At 39.3% G+C, this 19,302-nt stretch overlaps 1 protein-coding gene across 3 annotated transcripts in view; it reads right to left on the reverse strand.

Moving 5' to 3' along the window:
• SBF2 (SET binding factor 2) overlaps positions 1-19,302 on the reverse strand; it is a 528,888-nt gene that overhangs the window by 408,550 nt on the left and 101,036 nt on the right. For all 3 annotated transcript variants that reach the window (XM_063608381.1, XM_003818147.6, XM_055094099.3), the window contains exon 2: positions 8,340-8,425. In XM_063608381.1, the coding sequence (XP_063464451.1) occupies positions 8,340-8,425 (86 nt within the window). The remainder of the gene's footprint in view (positions 1-8,339; positions 8,426-19,302) is intronic.

A 19,302-nucleotide genomic window follows, 5' to 3' on the forward strand; every position in this document is an offset into this window, starting at 1 on the left:
TGCTAGGACTGCAAATGTGAGCCACTGTGCTTGGCTTTTTTTTTTTTTTTTAATAGCAATAATAATGGGCATGCAATGGTATCTTATGGTGGTTTTAATATGCATTTCCTTAATAATTGGTGATGTTAGCTTCTTTTCGTGTGCTTGTAGATCTCCTTATCTCATACTTTTTAACAGCTGTACTATGTTCTGATGAGTGGCTGTGGTACCGCTAATTCAACGAGTCCCCATACTAATGGTCATTTAGATAGTTTCCAATCTTTTGCATACAGGTAATTCATACATACACATGTATATAAGTAACCATACAAATCAGTTGGTTCTAGATAGCTCCAGTTTATGCATATTTTTGATTCACTCCTTTTCACTCTCAAAAACATTCTGGTTTGAATAAGACACAGTTACCCTAGGTTTCAGATTAAGGATAAGATAAATTGCTGAAAATGAAATTAGGCATGAACGAGCTGTGATTTAATCTTCCAGGCTATTTGTTACCCAGAACTTACCTCATATTAGAAATTTAGTATTAGAAAAAGATATTTATATTTACCACTTGATTATAAAGGATACAACCAAGAAACAGAGAAGTGGGAGAGATATACAGAGTGAGGTATGGCAGGGACCATGCCCTCTCTCAGGTGTACCACTTTCACAAGACATTAGTGTGTTCATTGGGCAAGCACAGTGGCTCATGCCTGTAATCTCAGTGCTTTGGGAGGGCGAGGTGAGAGGATTACTTGAGGCCAGGAGTTTGAGACCAGCCTGGGAAAGACAGACTCTGTCTCTATGAAAAATAAGAAAATAGCTGGGCATGGTGGCACACACCTGTAGTCCTAGCTATTCTGGACGCTGAGGCAGGAGATCGCTTGAGTCCAGGAGTTCGTGGTTACAATGAACTAAGATCACACCACTGCACTCCAGCCTGGATGACAGAGTATGTAAGATCCTGTGTCTCTTCAAAACAAACAAACAAAAAAAATGTGTTCATCAACCCAAAAGCTCTCTGAGCCCTGTTATCTAGGGGTTTTAATGGAGGTTTCACTAAGTAGGCATAACTGGTTAAATCATTGCCATTGGTGACTAAACTCAATCTCCAGCCCTTCTCTCTCCCCACTGGGGGTGAAAGTTCCAACCCACTAAATGCATAGTTGCTTCCTCTGGTGACCAGCCCCTATCCTGAAACTATTTAGGGCCTCTCAACCCAAGAGCCATCTCACTGGCATATAAAACACAGTAAATCACAAAGGTTTCAGGAGCTCTGTGCCAGAAACTGGGGGCAAAGACCAAACATTTATTTTTTCATTATACCACAAAGACTAAATTAATGAAGTCAAAAAATAAAATGGTCAAGGAAAATTAAGATAAGGGAAACAATCTTTGGATTCAGCATGAACAGTGTGGCAGAGGAAAGCTATTTGTTCAGTAAATCTGTTTCCTTCTTCTCCTAAGCACACATCTAGGGTTTGTTTACCAATCTCCTATTACAGCTAACTGGCTTTGTGACTGACTTCTGATTAATAGAATATGGATAATATATACTGCCTCCAGACATATCCCATAAAACTAACTTTTACTATCCTCCATGCTTTCTCTTACTACTCTGACGACCAACTACTGCTGCCTAAGAAGACCCTGAGGACTGTAACCAAGTACCCCCGTTTTTCTGGAGGTGATTTAATTATTCTCTTTTTCCTCTCTCTCTTCTCTCTTTCCTTTTTCTCTCCTCTCTCTCTTCTCTCTTTCCTTTTTCTCTCCTCTCTCTCTCTCCCTGCCTCCCCTCTCCACCTGCCTCAGAACTTACACCTACTAGGAGGGCTTGCTGAAAGCATGTCCACTTGGCACCTTTTACAACTTTTCCCAGGAAGGTGCCAACCCAACTGCCTAGTAGATAACTGCCTGGTAGCAGGAGGACCCCTGCCTTCGCTCATCTCCTCCCCTGCCTTATAAAAATGCCTGCTTTCTGCTCCAAAGGTGAAGTGGGACATCTAAAAAAAGAATGCTTTGTGCCTCTTCCCCCAAGTGAGCTTTGGAATAAACTCACTTTTTTTTTTTTAATCAGACATCACTCTTGTTAATTGAACTCTACATTCAGTGGGCATCTAACTTGCTTTTTGGTTACAAGACCACATTTTGAAAATGGCAAACCCCACTCCCATCTACCCTACTGCCACTAATTAGCCTTTATGTAAATAAGGGAAAAAAAAACTTCTATTATGTTAAGTTACTAAGATTTCCAGGTATATCTATTACAAAAGCTAGCATTAACTTAACCAATTCAGAAAAAATTAACTTCAACTTTGTGATTTCAGAACAGACAGGACATAAACTATACTTCAGAATAAATCCCTGCAATGTGCATGAGATAGAGGTATGAAAGAGAGTAAATAACAAGAAATTGTAACATTACAAATATTAAAATATTAACAGATGATCATCTAATAACATCCCTGTAGGAAAATTATTATTATCAGAGAGAGTAAATTAACTTTGCTCAAGGCTTTTAAATTTCAAATCCCGTATTCTTTCTACTGGACCACATTAGTCTCTTAGAGAAATTGGGACAGCAAATGAAGACTCACTGAAAACATTATATAATAAAGAAGAAATAGGATAGTAGCTAAAACATAAAGTCAAGAAATTTTTTTTTGCTAAAATTATAGATACAATGGAAATGGGATGAATAGAAATAGAATAGTAGCAAAAAGGAACTGGAACTTAAGAAGTACAGGATAAGCCATAAGGGTGATATGACAGACAAGCACATGAGAGATGAGTAGTAGTATGATACCATGTAATGAAGCCCAGGCTGTCCGCAAACAATACACAGATGTAGTGGGTCAGGCCTATGTAGCTCTACATCTTCCTCAGGAAGTTCTCTTTGGTCTTAAAGCATCAGGTAGAGCAGGACCCTAGCATGACAAGAAAACTTTGTCTAAAGTGGTTCTGAGAGCAGAAGTGAAGTATGTGACTGTAGGGGAAAGATTTTCTAGCATAACTGAGGGTATCGATGCACTGACAAAATAAGCAGAATTGAGAGACACTAGTTCTAGTACAGGATAAACAAACCATTGTAGTGAGTATGGAGGAGTGTATTAGAATCATAACACCAAGATTAACTAATCTCTTCCTCAGAGATGATAAAATAATCTACTACCTCACATGCACCTTCCAGACTTCATGAGGTTCCCTGCCCTGTGGTTTTATTACTTCAAAGAGACAACAGTCTGGGAGTGGGTACCAAAAATATGGGCTCAAACCACCATTTTCTAGCTTAAACCCCAGTTATATCCACTTGCTTTGTTGTGAACATAACTTTTAAAATCCTTTTTATAGTTCTTAGTATGTTTTAAAAGCCATGTCTTCATACTTCATAGCAGTATTCTTAAGTTTTCAGCCTCAACTCTATGCCAAATCAAGAGTCCTTCCACACACCGTTTATACCAAGCTTTGGACCATCTTTAAAACTGTGTATTTTACCTCGCACCTTACCTCAGGACAGAGGCTTTAGATTCCATCTACAGTATCTACCATACATACCTTTTATAAACTTTTTAAAATCTGTCTTATTCTATTTCTCAAACCTCTCTAGCTGGATAGTATCTGCCTATCTTTATTCTAAATAATTACTTATAAATCTAGCTTTATATACTCACATGCAAGAACTTAAATTTTTACCTATTATATTTCATTTTCTTAAACATCCCATAACTCCTGCCTTTTAAAATGTTTGTGAACCCTGATTCTGTCATCTCATTCTCCTTTCAAGCATATTCTTCTACAAAAAGGAAGAGAAAAGTCTCTTCTAACCAAACAGTATTTACATCTATGTCAGATGGATGATTGCTACCCATTTATTGTATGTATTGCATTCTAAACAGCTTAAAGAATTAAAGCATTATATGGTACTTATATTTACCTCTCTGCCCTCAAATAACATCCCATATTAAAGCTACTTTTCCTATGTTACACCTGCACAATGTGGAATACAAGCTCTTTTTCCTCTCTTCTCCTCAATCTACATTTACAGAAGACTGAATTCATAGGGCAGGTAGTCAAATTGCTAGTGTATAATTTAAATAACAGAACTAATTTCATAAGAACATTAAAGTTAGAAATTCTAACTGAATGCTTCTCTTTTTCAAGCCACAAAATTTATTTACTACAGTACTTTAGTCTTCTAAAAAAAATCAGGTACCTCTAACAAAAACCTTAGTACGGGCATGCCCTATTGAGATTGTGGCATATTTTCTGAATAATGATATAAAAAAATTCACTCCTAAAACACGGCATCTTAAAAAGGAGCTAAGGTCGGCTGGGTGTGGTGGCTCACATCTGTAATCCCAGCACTTTGGGAGGCCAAGGCAGGGGGATCACCCGAGGTCAGGAGTTCGAGACCAGCCTGACCAACATGGTGAAACCCTGTCTCTACTAAAAATACAAAATTAGCCAGGTGTGGTGGCATATGCCTGTAATCCCAGCTACTTGGGAGGCTGAGGCAGGAGAACTGCTTGAACCTGGGAGGCAGAGGCTGCAGTAAGCCAAGATTGCGCCACTGCACTCCAGCCTGGGCAACAAGAGTGAAACTCCGTCTAAAAAAAAAAAAAAAAAAAAGGAGCTAGGGTCAAAACAATACAATTTTGCTTTAATTCTTTAAGCTGTTTAGATGTCTCTGATCTAGCCAATAAAAATATTGTTCCTATAATCAGGAATAGATTAACCATAGAATGCCTCTGAAAAACAATTTTCTTTGAAATGCTGTCACTAAAATTAACTGCAACTTTATTTATATGACTGTCTGTGGTTTTCATGTATGCCTAAAAAGCACAAGAGAAAGATAAAAATATCCCAGAATTGGAAAAGTAGTCATTATGTTTGGTTTAGCTTACTTTCATATTTTTATTTTTAAAATCCATCCAAATTAAAGTTTACCATTTTTCAATAGAAAAACAGAAGGCAATTTCTTTATGTAAAAATGGAAAAAGAAATTCAACATCCTCTAAATTAAATTTGGAATTTGATTAGTGAATGAATGCCTAAAATCCTTTTCTACCAGTTGTAAGGCTGAACACATATCTATTTTTCATTTAGAACTTAAATACATCAATTATGTGTTCCCTGGGAAGGAGAAGTGGCAGTAGAAAATAATTTGAATATAATATTATATTCTGAGCCCATGTGTGTTCTCAGATAAAATAAATAATAAAGTTGGTCCCTATTCAATAACACAGCCTTCTCTTAACATTTCTCAACCTTAGTTCTTCCAAATCACAGAATTCTACATTTACACTAAAAGACTAACCATTTACACTAAAATGCTAACCACAGCTAAAAGTGTCACTCCTAGAAATCTCTCAGATCTTGGCTGACACTAAGAGTCAAAAGATCAGGGTTTGAATCCTAGCTCTGCTGTATCCTTGCTGTTAGATCTCAGTAAAGTTACTTAAATTTCCTAAGCCTCTGTTTACTTATTTGTGAATTAACATACTACCACCATTATGTACGTGAGTTCATCACAATCTATTAATCCTATACAACTGCTAGATATTAACATGAATGTTACATGCTAATGTTGTTCCACCATTGTGGAAGGGGTAAGAATTTTTCCCATAAATCATCAGAAAAGGGTCACGACTACACTGGCAACAACAAACCACTTAAGGATTAAGCCAGATCACCTTCAATTAGACTAAAATTTTATTATGTCTATCTTTGGTCTTGAAGCCGCAGGGTTACTCAAGATCACATAAGGCATCACAATTATTCAAGCTATTGTTGTTCATATACAGAATATTCACACTCTCCAAAGATATGCAAAAATAAGGCAATAAAGACTAGACAATAAAAAATTAATAGTGATTTATTCTGTTTTTAAAATGGACTTTGATAGATGTAAGATAAATTTATTTTGTACTTGACAACACCATAGACATTAAAGAATTGAAATTGCGATCCATTATGGAAAAAGGAAAAGGAAAAAGAAAATTTCTGATGTAATCCAACAGATTACTCTTTAAATATTAATCTAGCCCAACAAATCTTGAAATGCTATGCTAAGAATATGACAAGAAGTCATCTAGGAAAATCTTAGGGAGGAAAAGTTCTGTCTAACTCTTAAGCACCTCCATTTCACTATTCTAACAGCACATGACTCCACTTATTGGAGAAACATTTATAGCACTTGAACATGGCAGTGTCTGTCATACAAAGAGAAAATATCCATTTACTAAGTAGTAAAATCAGTATGTTTCTCTCCCTTGCTACTGGAGAAATAAGAGAGGTATCATAGGTATCTATTCTCTTGGTTTTCAAAACAACACTATCCTTTCTCTGTCCTAGCTAAATAGCTATGCCAATCCATGATTTCCCTCTCCCTCTATGATGTCTGTTGGTTCTTGAAACTTATGAAGGTGAGTCACTGCTCATACTGTTAAATTGGTATAGTTTATATCTCTCCATACTTTGATGTGAATGGAGGTAGGAACCCACAAAAAGTTCTAACAGGTCCCTAGCACCAAAAATTTCCCCTCAGTCACACTAAAAGGGACATTGAAACAGGGTTTAAAAGCTTTTATAGAACAAATGCCTGCTTATTCACACTGTAAGGCCAATTACTGGTATTTGCAGGCATATGGGGAAAAAGAGAAAGGAATGCAAAGGGCTTTCCAAAAAGCCATTTTCCTTGGATCCTCCCATTCCTTCCCCATTTTTAATGCCAAAATTCAAGATTTACCCCCTCTGTAGGCCTATAGAACCCTCAGCTTTCTTTACATGGCTGAGTTATAACAATCAAAACTAAGCACTTAGCAATGTATCTTTAATTTTCAGTGAAGCAAAACTGGACAGTTATTAGCTACGATGAGAAAATTTACAATTTTCAATAGAAAATATCTAATAGATATTTCTGATCCATGCCAACAAGAGAATGAACAATTGTTCCTGTGGGTAAGGTGCTGAGATATGTTGAACAAACAGCAACAATACTAATTAAACAACGGGACAACTCATTTATGGAAGACATTGTTCTAATCATTTTATGTGTATTTTTTCCACTTTATCTTTACAACAACCTATGAGATTAATATAATCATTATCCTCATTTTATAGATAAGTATTCTGCTGGCTCAAAGTAGTTGAGCAACTTGTCAAAAGTCATACCACGCAGCTGAGATTTTAACCTAGGCACTCTGCTCCAGAGCCTGCACTCTTAAGTATCATGTTATACCAAATGTCCTCTCAACAGGACTGCTTTGAAGATGCTGCTTCTATGTGTTTATGTGTGTGCATATCCATAAACACAATATAAATAAGTACACACACACCCCCCCAGTAAATCTGGAGAACCAAACTTCATAGACATATTACAAAGTACTTTAGTAATCACCTTTCTAGTCCCTCAGTTTACCACCATGGATCCACCACCAGATAGAATATCTTGGGTAGCATAAATTATGTTCAACCAATAAATTCCTTTAAAACGGGTAACAACAACAACAAAAGGAGTTGAACTGCACTATTATAAAATAACCTTCAGACCTTGTAGCTAAAAACAAAAGAAATCTAATTTGTGATTTTAAGATCAAATTCAAGCCATGACTGGTCAACATTAAATGAACTTTTGGTTTTTTATTTATCTGTGTTTTTTGTTTTGTTTTTACTAAGACAATAACCTGGACATTTTCAGGAAAAAAAAAACATATGTGTATCCCTGAAGTTACTAGGCTATGACTTTTACTAAAGAAGCAGTGGAATTTTTCTGCTTTTGAGTATATGAAAATCATCAATTTCATCTTTTTTTTTTTTTTTTTTTTTTGAGAGGGAGTCTTGCTCTGTCGCCCAGGCTAGAGCGCAGTGGCATGATCTTGGCTCACTGCAAGCTCCGCCTCCCGGGTTCATGCCATTCTCCTGCCTCAGCCTCCTGAGTAGCTGGGACTACAGACGCCCGCCACCACGCCCGGCTAATTTTTGTATTTTTAGTAGAGACAGGGTTTCACCGTGTTACCAGGATGGTCTCAATCTCCTTACCTCGTAATCCGCCCGCCTTGGCCTCCCAAAGTGCTGGGATTATAGGCATGAGCCACTGTGCCTGGCCCTCAATTTCATCTTTAATATTAGAAATTTAAATGAGAAAAAGAAGAGCAAAATAGGCATTCTAGAATTAATATATTCAAAGATGACCGTACTTGAGGGACTAGGAGGGAAGATAATTATTTCTAGTACTGTAATATCTTACAATTAAATTATCAAATTATTTAACAGCAAATGTAACATAAATGTAAAAATCAATGTGACAAAAAAGAAAAGTAACATTATAAATATGCAATAATACAACAACCACTTACCAACTCAATTCCCTGTGGAAAAGGTGTATCATCCCAGTCCTTCTGTGGAAATCTCTGGATTATTTTCCCCAGACCTTCTCCTGATCCTGTTAATAAAATCAAAGTGAATCATTATAGGACACTAAAAACTACAAATACTCATTCTACTCTTACTTATTTCTAAATGAATATTTGGTAAATAAGTTAATAAACTGATTAAACATTTTCAAGTTTTAAAAAACATGTGAGTATGCATCATCTAAGCCTTATGCAGTAGGACCTCCATATCCATGGGTTTTGCATCTGCAGGAGATACCCAACCATGAATTGAAAATATTTGGGATGAAAAAAACAATAAAATTAACAATGCAACAATTTAAATATGCAAATCTTAAAAATACAGTATAACAAATATTTCCATACCATTTTCATTGTATTAGGTATTATAAGTAATCAAGAAATTATTTAGAGTATATAGGAAAATATGCATAGGTTATATGCAAATACTACACCATTTTATATAAGGAACTTGAGCATCCATGGATTTTAGTATCCGTGAGGGTTCTGGAACAAATCCCCTGCAAATACCCAGGGATGACTATACTGAAATAACAGGCAATCTCTATTCTATAAACCCCTTTTTTTTTTTTTTTTTTTTGAGGCAGAGTCTTGCTCTGTTGTCTAGGCTGGAGTGCAGTTGTATGATCTTGGCTCACTGAAACCTCCGCTTCCCGAGTTCAAGCGATTCTCCTGGCTCAGCCTCCCGAGTAGCTGGGATTACAGGCACCCACCACCACGCCCAGCTAATTTTTGTATTTTTAGTAGAGATGGGGTTTCACTATGTTGGCCAGACTGGTCTTGAACTCCTGACCTCAAGTGGTCCACCTGCCCTGGCCTCCCAAAGTGCTGGGATTACAGGTGTGAGCCACTGCACCTGGCCATTATTCTGTAAGACTGACTGATGCATATGAAAAGCTAAAAAACAGGCCCTGGCAGCTGGGGGTGGGCGCTGTTCGGACGCTGCGCGCGGGACCACCTCTGCTCTCGTGTGCAAAATTCAGATGTTCTGGAGTTCAAGAACATGTCCAGAGACCTGGCTATTGTAGGAGAAAATATAAATTAGAAAGAAGAGGCTTTGGCTGGGCGTGGTGGCTCATGCCTGTAATCCCAGCACTTTGGGAGGTCGAGGCGGGTGGATCACAAGGTCAGGAGTTTGAGACCAGCCTGGCCAATATGGTGAAACCCCGTCTCTACTGAAAATACAAAAATTAGCCAGGTATGGTGGTGCGCGCCTGTAGTCCGAGCTACTCGGGAAGCTGAGGCAGGCAAATCGCTTGATCCCAGGAGGCTAAGGTTGCAGTGAGCCAAGATCAGGCCACTGCACTCCTTCCTGGGCTACAGAGCAAGACTATGTCGCAAAAAAAAAGAAACGAGTCTTTATTCTCCTTTGTTAAAAATAAGAGAGGAGGTACTGAGAAGCCTTTAGACCGAACTTAAAATAAAACTGATGAAGGCACTGCGGCGCAGGCGGCGGAGGCCAGCGGGCGCCGTCGGCGGCTGGCCCTGTCGGCCGCGGGATGAGGAAGCGGACCGAGCCCGTCGCCTTGGAGCATGAGCGCTGCGCCGCCGCGGGCTCGTCCTCCTCCGGCTCGGCCGCCGCGGCGCTGGACGCCGACTGCCGCCTGAAGCAGAACCTACGCCTGACGGGCCCGGCGGCGGCTGAGCCGCGCTGCGCAGCCGACGCGGGAATGAAGCGGGCGCTGGGCAGCCGCCTGCCTTGGCCCCCCAAAGTGCGGAGATTGTAGCCTCTGCCCGGCCGCCACCCCGTCTGGGAAGTGAGGAGCGTCTCTGCCTGGCCGCCCATCGTCTGGGATGTGAGGAGCCCCTCTGCCTGGCTGCCCTGTCTGGAAAGTGAGGAGCGTCTCTGCCCAGCCGCCATCCCACCTGGGAAGTGAGGAGCGCCTCTTCCCGGCCGCCATCCCATCTAGGAAGTGAGGAGCATCTCTGCCCGGCCGCCCATCGTCTGAGATGTGGGGAGCGCCTCAGCCCCGCCGCCCCGTCTGGGATGTGAGGAGCGCCTCGGCCAGGCTGCGACCCCGTCTGGGAGGTGAAGAGCGTCTCTGCCAGGCCGCCCCGTCTGAGAAGTGAGGAGACCTTCCGCCTGGCAACCGCCCCGTCTGAGAAGTGAGGAGCCCCTCCGCCCGGCAGCCACCCTGTCTGGGAAGTGAGGAGCGTCTCCGCCCGGCAAACACCCCGTCCGGGAGGGAGGTGGGGGTCAGCCCCCCGCCAGGCCAGCGCCCCATCCGGGAGGGAGGTGGGGGGCTCAGCCCCCCGCCCGGCCAGCCGCCCCATCCGGGAGGGAGGTGGGGGGGTCAGCCCCCCGCCCGGCCAGCCACCCCATCCGGGAGGTGAGGGGCGCCTCTGCCGGCCGCCCCTACTGGGAAGTGAGGAGCCCCTCTGCCCGGCCAGCCGCCCCGTCCGGGAGGGAGGTGGGGGGGTCAGCCCCCCGCCCGGCCAGCCGCCCCATCCGGGAGGGAGGTGGGGGGGTCAGCCCCCCGCCCGGCCAGCCACCCCATCCGGGAGGTGAGGGGCGCCTCTGCCCGGCCGCCCCTACTGGGAAGTGAGGAGCCCCTCTGCCTGGCCACCACCCCGTCTGGGAGGTGTACCCAACAGCTCATTGAGAATGGGCCATGATGACAATGGCGGTTTTGTGGAATAGAAAGAAGAGGGAAAGGTGGCGAAAAGATTGAGAAATCGCATGGTTGCCGTGTCTGTGTAGAAAGAGGTAGACATGGGAGACTTTTCATTTTGTTCTGTACTAAGAAAAATTCTTCTGCCTTGGGATCATGTTGATCGGTGACCTTACCCCCAACCCTGTGCTCTCTGAAACATGTGCTGTGTCCACTCAGGGTTGAATGGATTAAGGGTGGTGCAAGATGTGCTTTGTTAAACAGATGATTGAAGGCGGCATGCTCGTTAAGAGTCATCACCACTCCCTGATCTCAAGTACCCAGGGACACAAACACTGCGGAGGGCCGCAGGGTCCTCTGCCTAGGAAAACCAGAGACCTTTGTTCACTTGTTTATCTGCTGACCTTCCCTCCACTATTGTCCTGTGACCCTGCCAGATCCCCCTCTGCGAGAAACACCCAAGAATGATCAATTAAAAAAAAAAAAAAAAAGAAAGAAAAAAAAAAACAATTAACTATGATGGAAGAGACATCAACAAACTGCCAATTGAACATGAGTATGTGAAGATCAATTTTGACAAAATCTTCAATAAATTTGTAGAGGTTAAGTCTCAGAAAAAAAAAAAAAAAAAGAATGACCCAATTCTTATGGATCAACTTTCACAGGGCAATAACCAATCACTCCACATTTATCAAGCATTATTATGTTTCAGGCATTGGGAATAACACCTGACACTGTATATGTTTACAATTTAAAAAAAAAAAAAAAAAAAAAGCTAAAAAACACTAGCCAGAAGCATTGAAATCTAGAGTCTCTACCACGTTATGGGAGTAATTGCCCTTTGTGCCCCAATAAGGAAATTAATCCCAAATTGAAATTTAAGAAGAACTTTTCTATGGAGATGAAATAATTTTAAGTAACAAATGAAATGGCACTGCTAGCACTAAGTTTCAGTTATGGGCTATAAATACTGTTACTGGTTAAAGTTTTTGAGGCTGGCCTGGGAACTTGACCATTGTTTAGGCAGGGTTTCCCAACATCAGCACTACTGACATTTGCAGATGGATACTTCTTTGGGGGAATGGGGATTGTCCTGTGCATTGTAGGATGTTTAGCAGTATTCCTAGTCTCAATTCCTAGATTCCAGTAGCACCCTCTACCACCAGCAAGATGTTACAATGAAAAATGTCCCCAGATGTTGCCAAACGTTCCCTGGGTTGAAGACCACAGATCTCTATCACTGTTGTTATAAAATTATCCTGTGACACCGAAGAAGGAATCAACTTCCCATTGAAGTCTGGGGATGTAATTTGTGAGTAAACTGGGGATGGAAGGTACATGTTAAATCTAAATTAATTCTTGCTATAGTTTTTTAAGATCTTCATGTTCCTTGCATATTCTACATGTTGTCCTAGTTCATATGAAATGAAGGCAACAATATTCTGATTATTTGTTTTGTATACCTAACTTGAGGAAGTCTTCACAACGAATTCACTTTGTTAATATACTGTAAAAATCATCCACTATGATTTCTCAACCTCATCTCTATGAATGCAACTTCTTCCTTGCCCCTCACCTAAACTGCAATCAATTTACGGCCAAATTTTTATGTTTAAAATATAAATGGAAAGTGACATTCACTTTACTGACCAACTCAGAACTGTATTCTGAAACGAGGTCAAACCAAAATCCATTTGAAAAAGACAAAATAAAAATATTCTCAATTAAAATGAATAATTGCTGCAGTACAGTAACTTATCTATCTCTTGTTATAGGGGAATGAAGGATTTTGTTAAGAGTAAACCAACTTTTTATCATAGGCACTCATTCTTCAAAATCCACCTCAAGCATCATCATTTACGACATCCCAAGCAGGGTTAATGAAACAAATTGCTAGGTGTTGGAGGTACACAAATGAAAAAGACATAGTCCCTATCCTAAAGGAACTCATAATCAATTCGGGGAAACAAACAAACAAACTGATAATTTCAGTTATGTTATCGTAAGCTCAATGATAGAAAGACCATACAAAACTTTCTGGAAGAAATGACAGCAAGCTTACTTCCTTTCAGTAACCAACTTGTTTCCCCAAGCACCTGGCATACTGAATTCCTGGCATATAGTCTATACTGAGTAAAATGTTTACTTTAATAAATTCATTGGTACTGACTGAAATTGTTTTAAGTTTATTCCTCCCTTCTTTTTAAAGAGATAAATTAATGTACTTATTCAATCATGTTTAATCATGTTCCTACATTGTTTTTTCAGTTCTGAAAGCCATACTAATGTATTTTATGTTCAAGAAATATTTATCATATTAATTATTTTTTGGACAGGGTCTCACTCTGTTGCCCAGACTGGAGTACAGTGGCACAATCATCGCTCACTGCAGCCTTGACCTCCCAGACTCAAGCGATCCTCCTACCTCAGCCTCTAAGTAGCTGGGACTGCAGGTGCAGACCACCACAACCAGCTAATTTTCATATTTTTTGTAGAGACCAGGTTTCGCCACATTGCCCAAGTTGGTCTTGAACTTCTGGACTCAAGCAATCCACCCGCCTCAGTCTCCCAAAGTGCTAGGATTATAGCGTAAGCCACCGTACCCAGCCCAATCATATTATCTTTTACTAATTATAAAAGTAATGTTAAGTGCAGAAAGGATTTTAAATACATAAAAATATAAAGAAGAAAGCACCCATAATCCCACACCTGGAGACAATTATTATTAACATTTTGGACTATCCATTTATTCCTAGGTTTCTTGCACAAATATATACATATATATATATATATTCCTACAAAATGAATACCACACTGAACCTAACTTTATACACTGGCTTATTACTTAATATTTTACAAAGGGCCTTAAATGTTGTTGAACATACATTTTCTAGTTTCTCACTATTATAAATAATACTACAATAAACGTCTTTATTTACAAATCTTTAACCTCATCTCACTTTTCCTGAAAAAATACTCTTTTCCAGATTCTACCTCTAGTAAACTGTGGCAGCACTGTAGCATCTGTCAGCAAATGTCTGAGGCATTCTGACAATATTTCTTCCTTTTACTGAAGCTAGAATTGGTGTGTATCCCTTATAAGAAAAGAACCTAAATGGGACCACACTACTGTAAGAGGCACTTAGATAGATTGAGTTCTTTCCAACTGGTAGAGGATCTGGAAACAATTACAGTCATACTTGGGAGATACTGCAGGTTTGGTTCCAGTCCACAGCAATAAAGTGAATATTGCAATAATGTGAGTCACACAAATTTTTTGGTTTCTCAGTGCATGTAAAAGTTATGTTTACACTATACTGTAGTCTATTAAGTGTGCAACAGCGTTACGCCTAAAAGATGTACATGCTTTAATTTAAAAATGCTTTATTGCTAAAAAATGCTAACAATCATCTGAGGCTTTAGCAAGTTGTAATCTTTTTGCTGGTAGAATGTCTTGCTTCGATGCTGATGGCTGCTAACTGATCAGGGTGGTGGCTGCGGCAATTATTGAAAACAAGACAACAGTGAAGTTTGCCATATCGATTGACAGTTTCTTTCACAAAAAATTTATCCATAGCATGCAATGCTGTTTGATGTTATTTTACCCACAGCACAACTTCTCTCAAAAATTGAAATCATTCCTCTCAAACCCTGCTGCTGCTTTATCAACTAAATTGATGTAACATCCTAAATCCTTTGTCATTTCAATGAAATTCACAGCATCTTCTCCAGAAGTAGATTCCATTTCAAGAAACCATTTTCTTTGCTTATCCATAAGAAGCAAAGCTTCATCTGTTAAAGGTTTTATCATGAGATTGTAGCAATTCAGTCACATCTTCAGGCTCCACTTCTAACACTAGTTATTTTGCTATTTCCACCACATCTACAGTTCCTTTCCCCACTAAAGTCTTGAACCCCTCAAGGTCATCCATAAGGGTTGGAATCAACTTCTTCTAAGCTCCTGGTTAATAGGTTCATATTTTTACCTCCTCCCATGAATTATGAAGTTATAATGGCATCTAGAATGGTGAATCATTTCCACAAGGCTTTCAATTTACTTTGCCCAGATTCAATCACAGGAATCACTACCTATGGCAGCTATAGGCTTATGGAATATATTTCTTAAATAGTAAAACTTGAAAGTCAAAATGACTCTTGATCCATGGGCTGCAGAATAGATGTTGTGTTAGCAGGCATGAAAACAACATTAATCTCCTTATACATGTCCATCAGAACTCTTATGTTACCAGGTGCACTGTCAATGAGCAGTAATATTTTGAGAGGAATATTTTTATGAGCAGTAGTTCTCAACAGTGGGCTTAAAATATTCAGTAAACCATGCTATAAATAGATGTGCTGTCATCCAGGCATTGTTGTTCCATTTACAGAGCACAGACAGAGTAGATTTAGCATAATTCTTAAAGGCACTGGAATTTTCAGAATGGTAAATGAGAAACAGCTTTAATTTGAAATCACCAGCAACATTAGCTGCTAAAAAGACAGTAAGCCTGTTCTTTGAAGCCAAGCATTTACTTCTGCTCTCCAGCTATGAAAATCCTAGATGGCATCTTCTTCCAATACAGCCTGTTTCGTCTACACTGTTACTGTAGTGTGGCTGCCCTCATCATCTTAGCTAGATCTTCTGCATAACTTGCAGCAGCTTCTACATAAGCACTTGCTGCTTCACCTTGTACTTTCATGTTATAGAGACAGCTTCTTTTCTTAAACCTCATGAACCAACCTCCAGCTTCAAACTTCTTTTGCAACTTTCTCAGCCTACACAGATTTGAAGAGAGTTAGGGCCTTCTGCTGAGGATTAGGCTTTGTCTTAAGAAAATGTTGTGGCTAATTTCATCTATCCAAACCACTCAGACTCCATATCAGTAATAATGCTGTCTCATTTTCTTATTATCTGCATTCACAACTTGGCTGTTTGGTACAAGAGGCCCAGCTTTTGACTTATCTTGGCCTTTGACATGTCTTCCTTACTAAACATAATCATTTCTAGATTTTGATTTGAAGTGAGAGACATGCAACTCTTCCTTTCACTTGACCACTTAAAGGCCATTGTAAAGTCATCAACTAACCTAATTTCAATACTGGCGTGCCTCAAGGAATAGAGAGGCCTGAGGAGAGGGAGAGAGATGATGGAATGGCTGGTCAGTGGTGCAGTCAGAATACATAAATCATTTATGGATTAAATTTGCCACCTTTCATGGGTGTAGTCTGTGGCATGCCAAAACAAAACAGTAATATCAAAGATCACTGATCACATATCACCAAAATACATATAATGGAAAAGCTTGAAAACTTGTGAGATTACCAAAATGCGACACAGAGACACAAAATGAGCCCAAGCTGTTGGCAAAATGGAGCTGACAGACTTGTTCAACATTGGGTTGCCACAAATCTTCAATTTGTTAAAACAAACAAACAAACAAACCCACCCATAATATCTGTAAGGCACAATGAACAAATAATAAATAATAAGCAAAGAACAATAAACCAAAGTATGTCTGTCTATAAAAAGGAGATTTAGTCAGAAAATTTTAAGCAAAAAGTAAAGCCAGGTGCACTGGCTCACACCTGTAATCCCAGGGATTTAGGAGGCCCAGGAGTGAGGAGGCCAGAAGTTTGAGACCAGCCTGGGCAACATATTGAGACCCCATCTCTACAAAAATTAGCTGGGAATGGTGGTACAAACCTGTAGTCCCAGCTACTCAAGACTCAACTGGAACCCTTGTGCATTGTTGATGGCAATGTCAAATGGTGTACCTACTATGGAAAATATGGAATATGGAGGTATGGAGTATGAAGGCTTCTCAAAAAATTAAAACTAGAACTATCATATGTTCCAACAATCCCACTTCTGGGTATATTTCCAAAGGAATTAAAAGCAGGATGTTGGTCAGGCATAGGGGCATGCTATTGTAATCCCAGCAATTTGGGAGGCTAAGGCAGGAAGACTGCTTGAGCTGAAAAATTAACATTTATCTGCGTTTTGATTGTGACCTATCATGGGAGGTTTTATATACGTATGAAACAGGGTTAAGAATATGGACTCAGGATCCAGGTTACCTATACTCTAGTCCAGTTCCACCATTCCATCCTGGGAAAATTACATTACCTCTCTGTGCTTCATTTTCCCCCATACAAAAAATGAAGATACTATTACCTAACTCTTAGAGCTCTTGTGAGGAAGAATTTAAGTTAATGTGCATGTAAAATATATACCAGTATGAGTAGGTGCATGTTTCTCAGAACAGCACTCCAACCTGAACCTAATAGTTGAGATTAGTGAGCTGGTCTGAATAACATAGTGTAGAGAAGAAAATTATTATTGTTCTACACAATTATGTTATTAACAATGAAGAATGGTGTTATTTAAGGTCTCTTGGTGGCCACAAGACTCTTGATTTACTGGAGTTACTTTTGAATGAAACATGTAAATCCCTTTTTAAAACATGTTTAGTGCTGTTCTGTACCTGTACAAAAGATTTTTTCAGACTCAAGTTTTATCCCTGTTAAATTTCTTTAGTCAGCTCAGTATGTGCATTTTTTGGATCCTATGTCAGTTACCCAGTGTATTTATATCCATTTTTTATTTAATTAACTTACCTTTTTTAGTTACAGATATATACTACAAAATGCAACCATTTTAAATTAACAGTCTGATATATACTGACAAACTCTCAATAAAAACAATTGCCGTAGAATAAAAACAAAAATGGAGAAAATGGAAATTAATTATGTTATATTAAAATATTGCTTAAGGAGTTCCTCCAGAAAATATTTCCCCAAAAAATTCATCAATATTGGCATAAGTCCAATTATAATTTCCCGATGATAATCAAAATTTCCTGAGGATAAAAGTCTTGGTCAAAACATGCTATATACACATTACTGACACTGGCACCAGCGCTTCTATTCCATTCTCTCCCAAAACAATCTGCTTGGAACTTCAGCATTGTACCTAGCACCTGCTCTTCTCTCTTCTTCATTAAGAATATCATCTCAGAAGAAATGGCTAAAGCAAACGCACAACACTAGAAAATCAGACTTTTGGGTACATGTATTGATTTACTCATTTTAATAGAATAGAAGCTGATCTAAAGAAATCTGTCCAAAGACAGAACTAAGATGAAGGCCATATTCAACTTGCAAGTTCCAAGTTTCCCATTTGTGATTTGGAAAATCTGCTTTTGAGCAAATGATTTTTCTTTAAATGTTATTTTCATGTTCTCTAGAAGACCCGTGTTATAATGCCAAGACAGCCAGAAAATCAAAGTTCACCAGAATAAGTAGATCTAATTGTGCCAGTATAGACCAACTTTCAAAAGATAAGGAAAATAAAAGCTGCTCATTTACTGAAAAGAAAGCATGCAGGAAATCATTCTGCAAAAGGCTTTCATATTTGATCCATTTAGCATTTAATGAGAGAAGTCTGTTTGTTTCAACTGACATAAGCCTTTTCTGTGGTTATTTAAAAATTTAGGTAGGAATGTAATGTGATTTTCTGATTTTCCAGTACAATCTCCTATTATTCAAAAGGTTTATTTGGAACATACAAGCTATTTTTCCCAGACTTAAACTTAGGAAAGAGCCCATAGGCTTTTACAGAAGTGAAAAAGAATGCATTTTTACTGACTCACGCCTGTAATCCCAGCACTTTGGGAGGCCAAGGCGGGCGGATCACTTGAGGTCAGGAGTTTGACACCAGCCTGGCCAACATGGTGAAACCCCATCTCTACTAAAAATACAATCACTGGGTGACAGAACGAGACTTCATCTCAAAAAAAAAAAAAAAAAAAGCATTTTTAAGTTGAAGAGAATACATAATGAACAAGGTATGTCATTAAAAATAATAAATAAACAGCAGCTACACAGCTTTAATCCTTATAAACTCACAGTTCACTGAGAATGTATAAATCCAGCAATTTAGAGAATGTCAAGATTAAGAAAAACTGAGAAATGAATACAAACTGAAATTAAAACTAAACATATGATCTAGCATTTTCATGAAATTCTTCAGACTGCATCATTTTACTGAATTAAAATGTCTTCTTTAACAGCAATGAAGAAAGAATGATTGGCAGTCTGGAATGCTGTGAAAACTATATGGTTGTACATCAACATTTAAGAAAAGAAAGTCTTATCAAGTCCCTTCTCCAAATATGCATTGAATGTGTTCCCACCCCCAGCATCATTCACAATCACTCTAGTAGTTCAAACTCTCATTATCTTCACCTGGGTAACAGCAGCCTCATCATCTCCCTGCTTCCTGTTTCACTTCA

The sequence above is a fragment of the Pan paniscus genome, chromosome 9, assembly GCF_029289425.2.
Source record: "Pan paniscus chromosome 9, NHGRI_mPanPan1-v2.0_pri, whole genome shotgun sequence".
In the NCBI taxonomy this organism is placed as follows: Eukaryota; Metazoa; Chordata; class Mammalia; order Primates; family Hominidae; genus Pan; species Pan paniscus.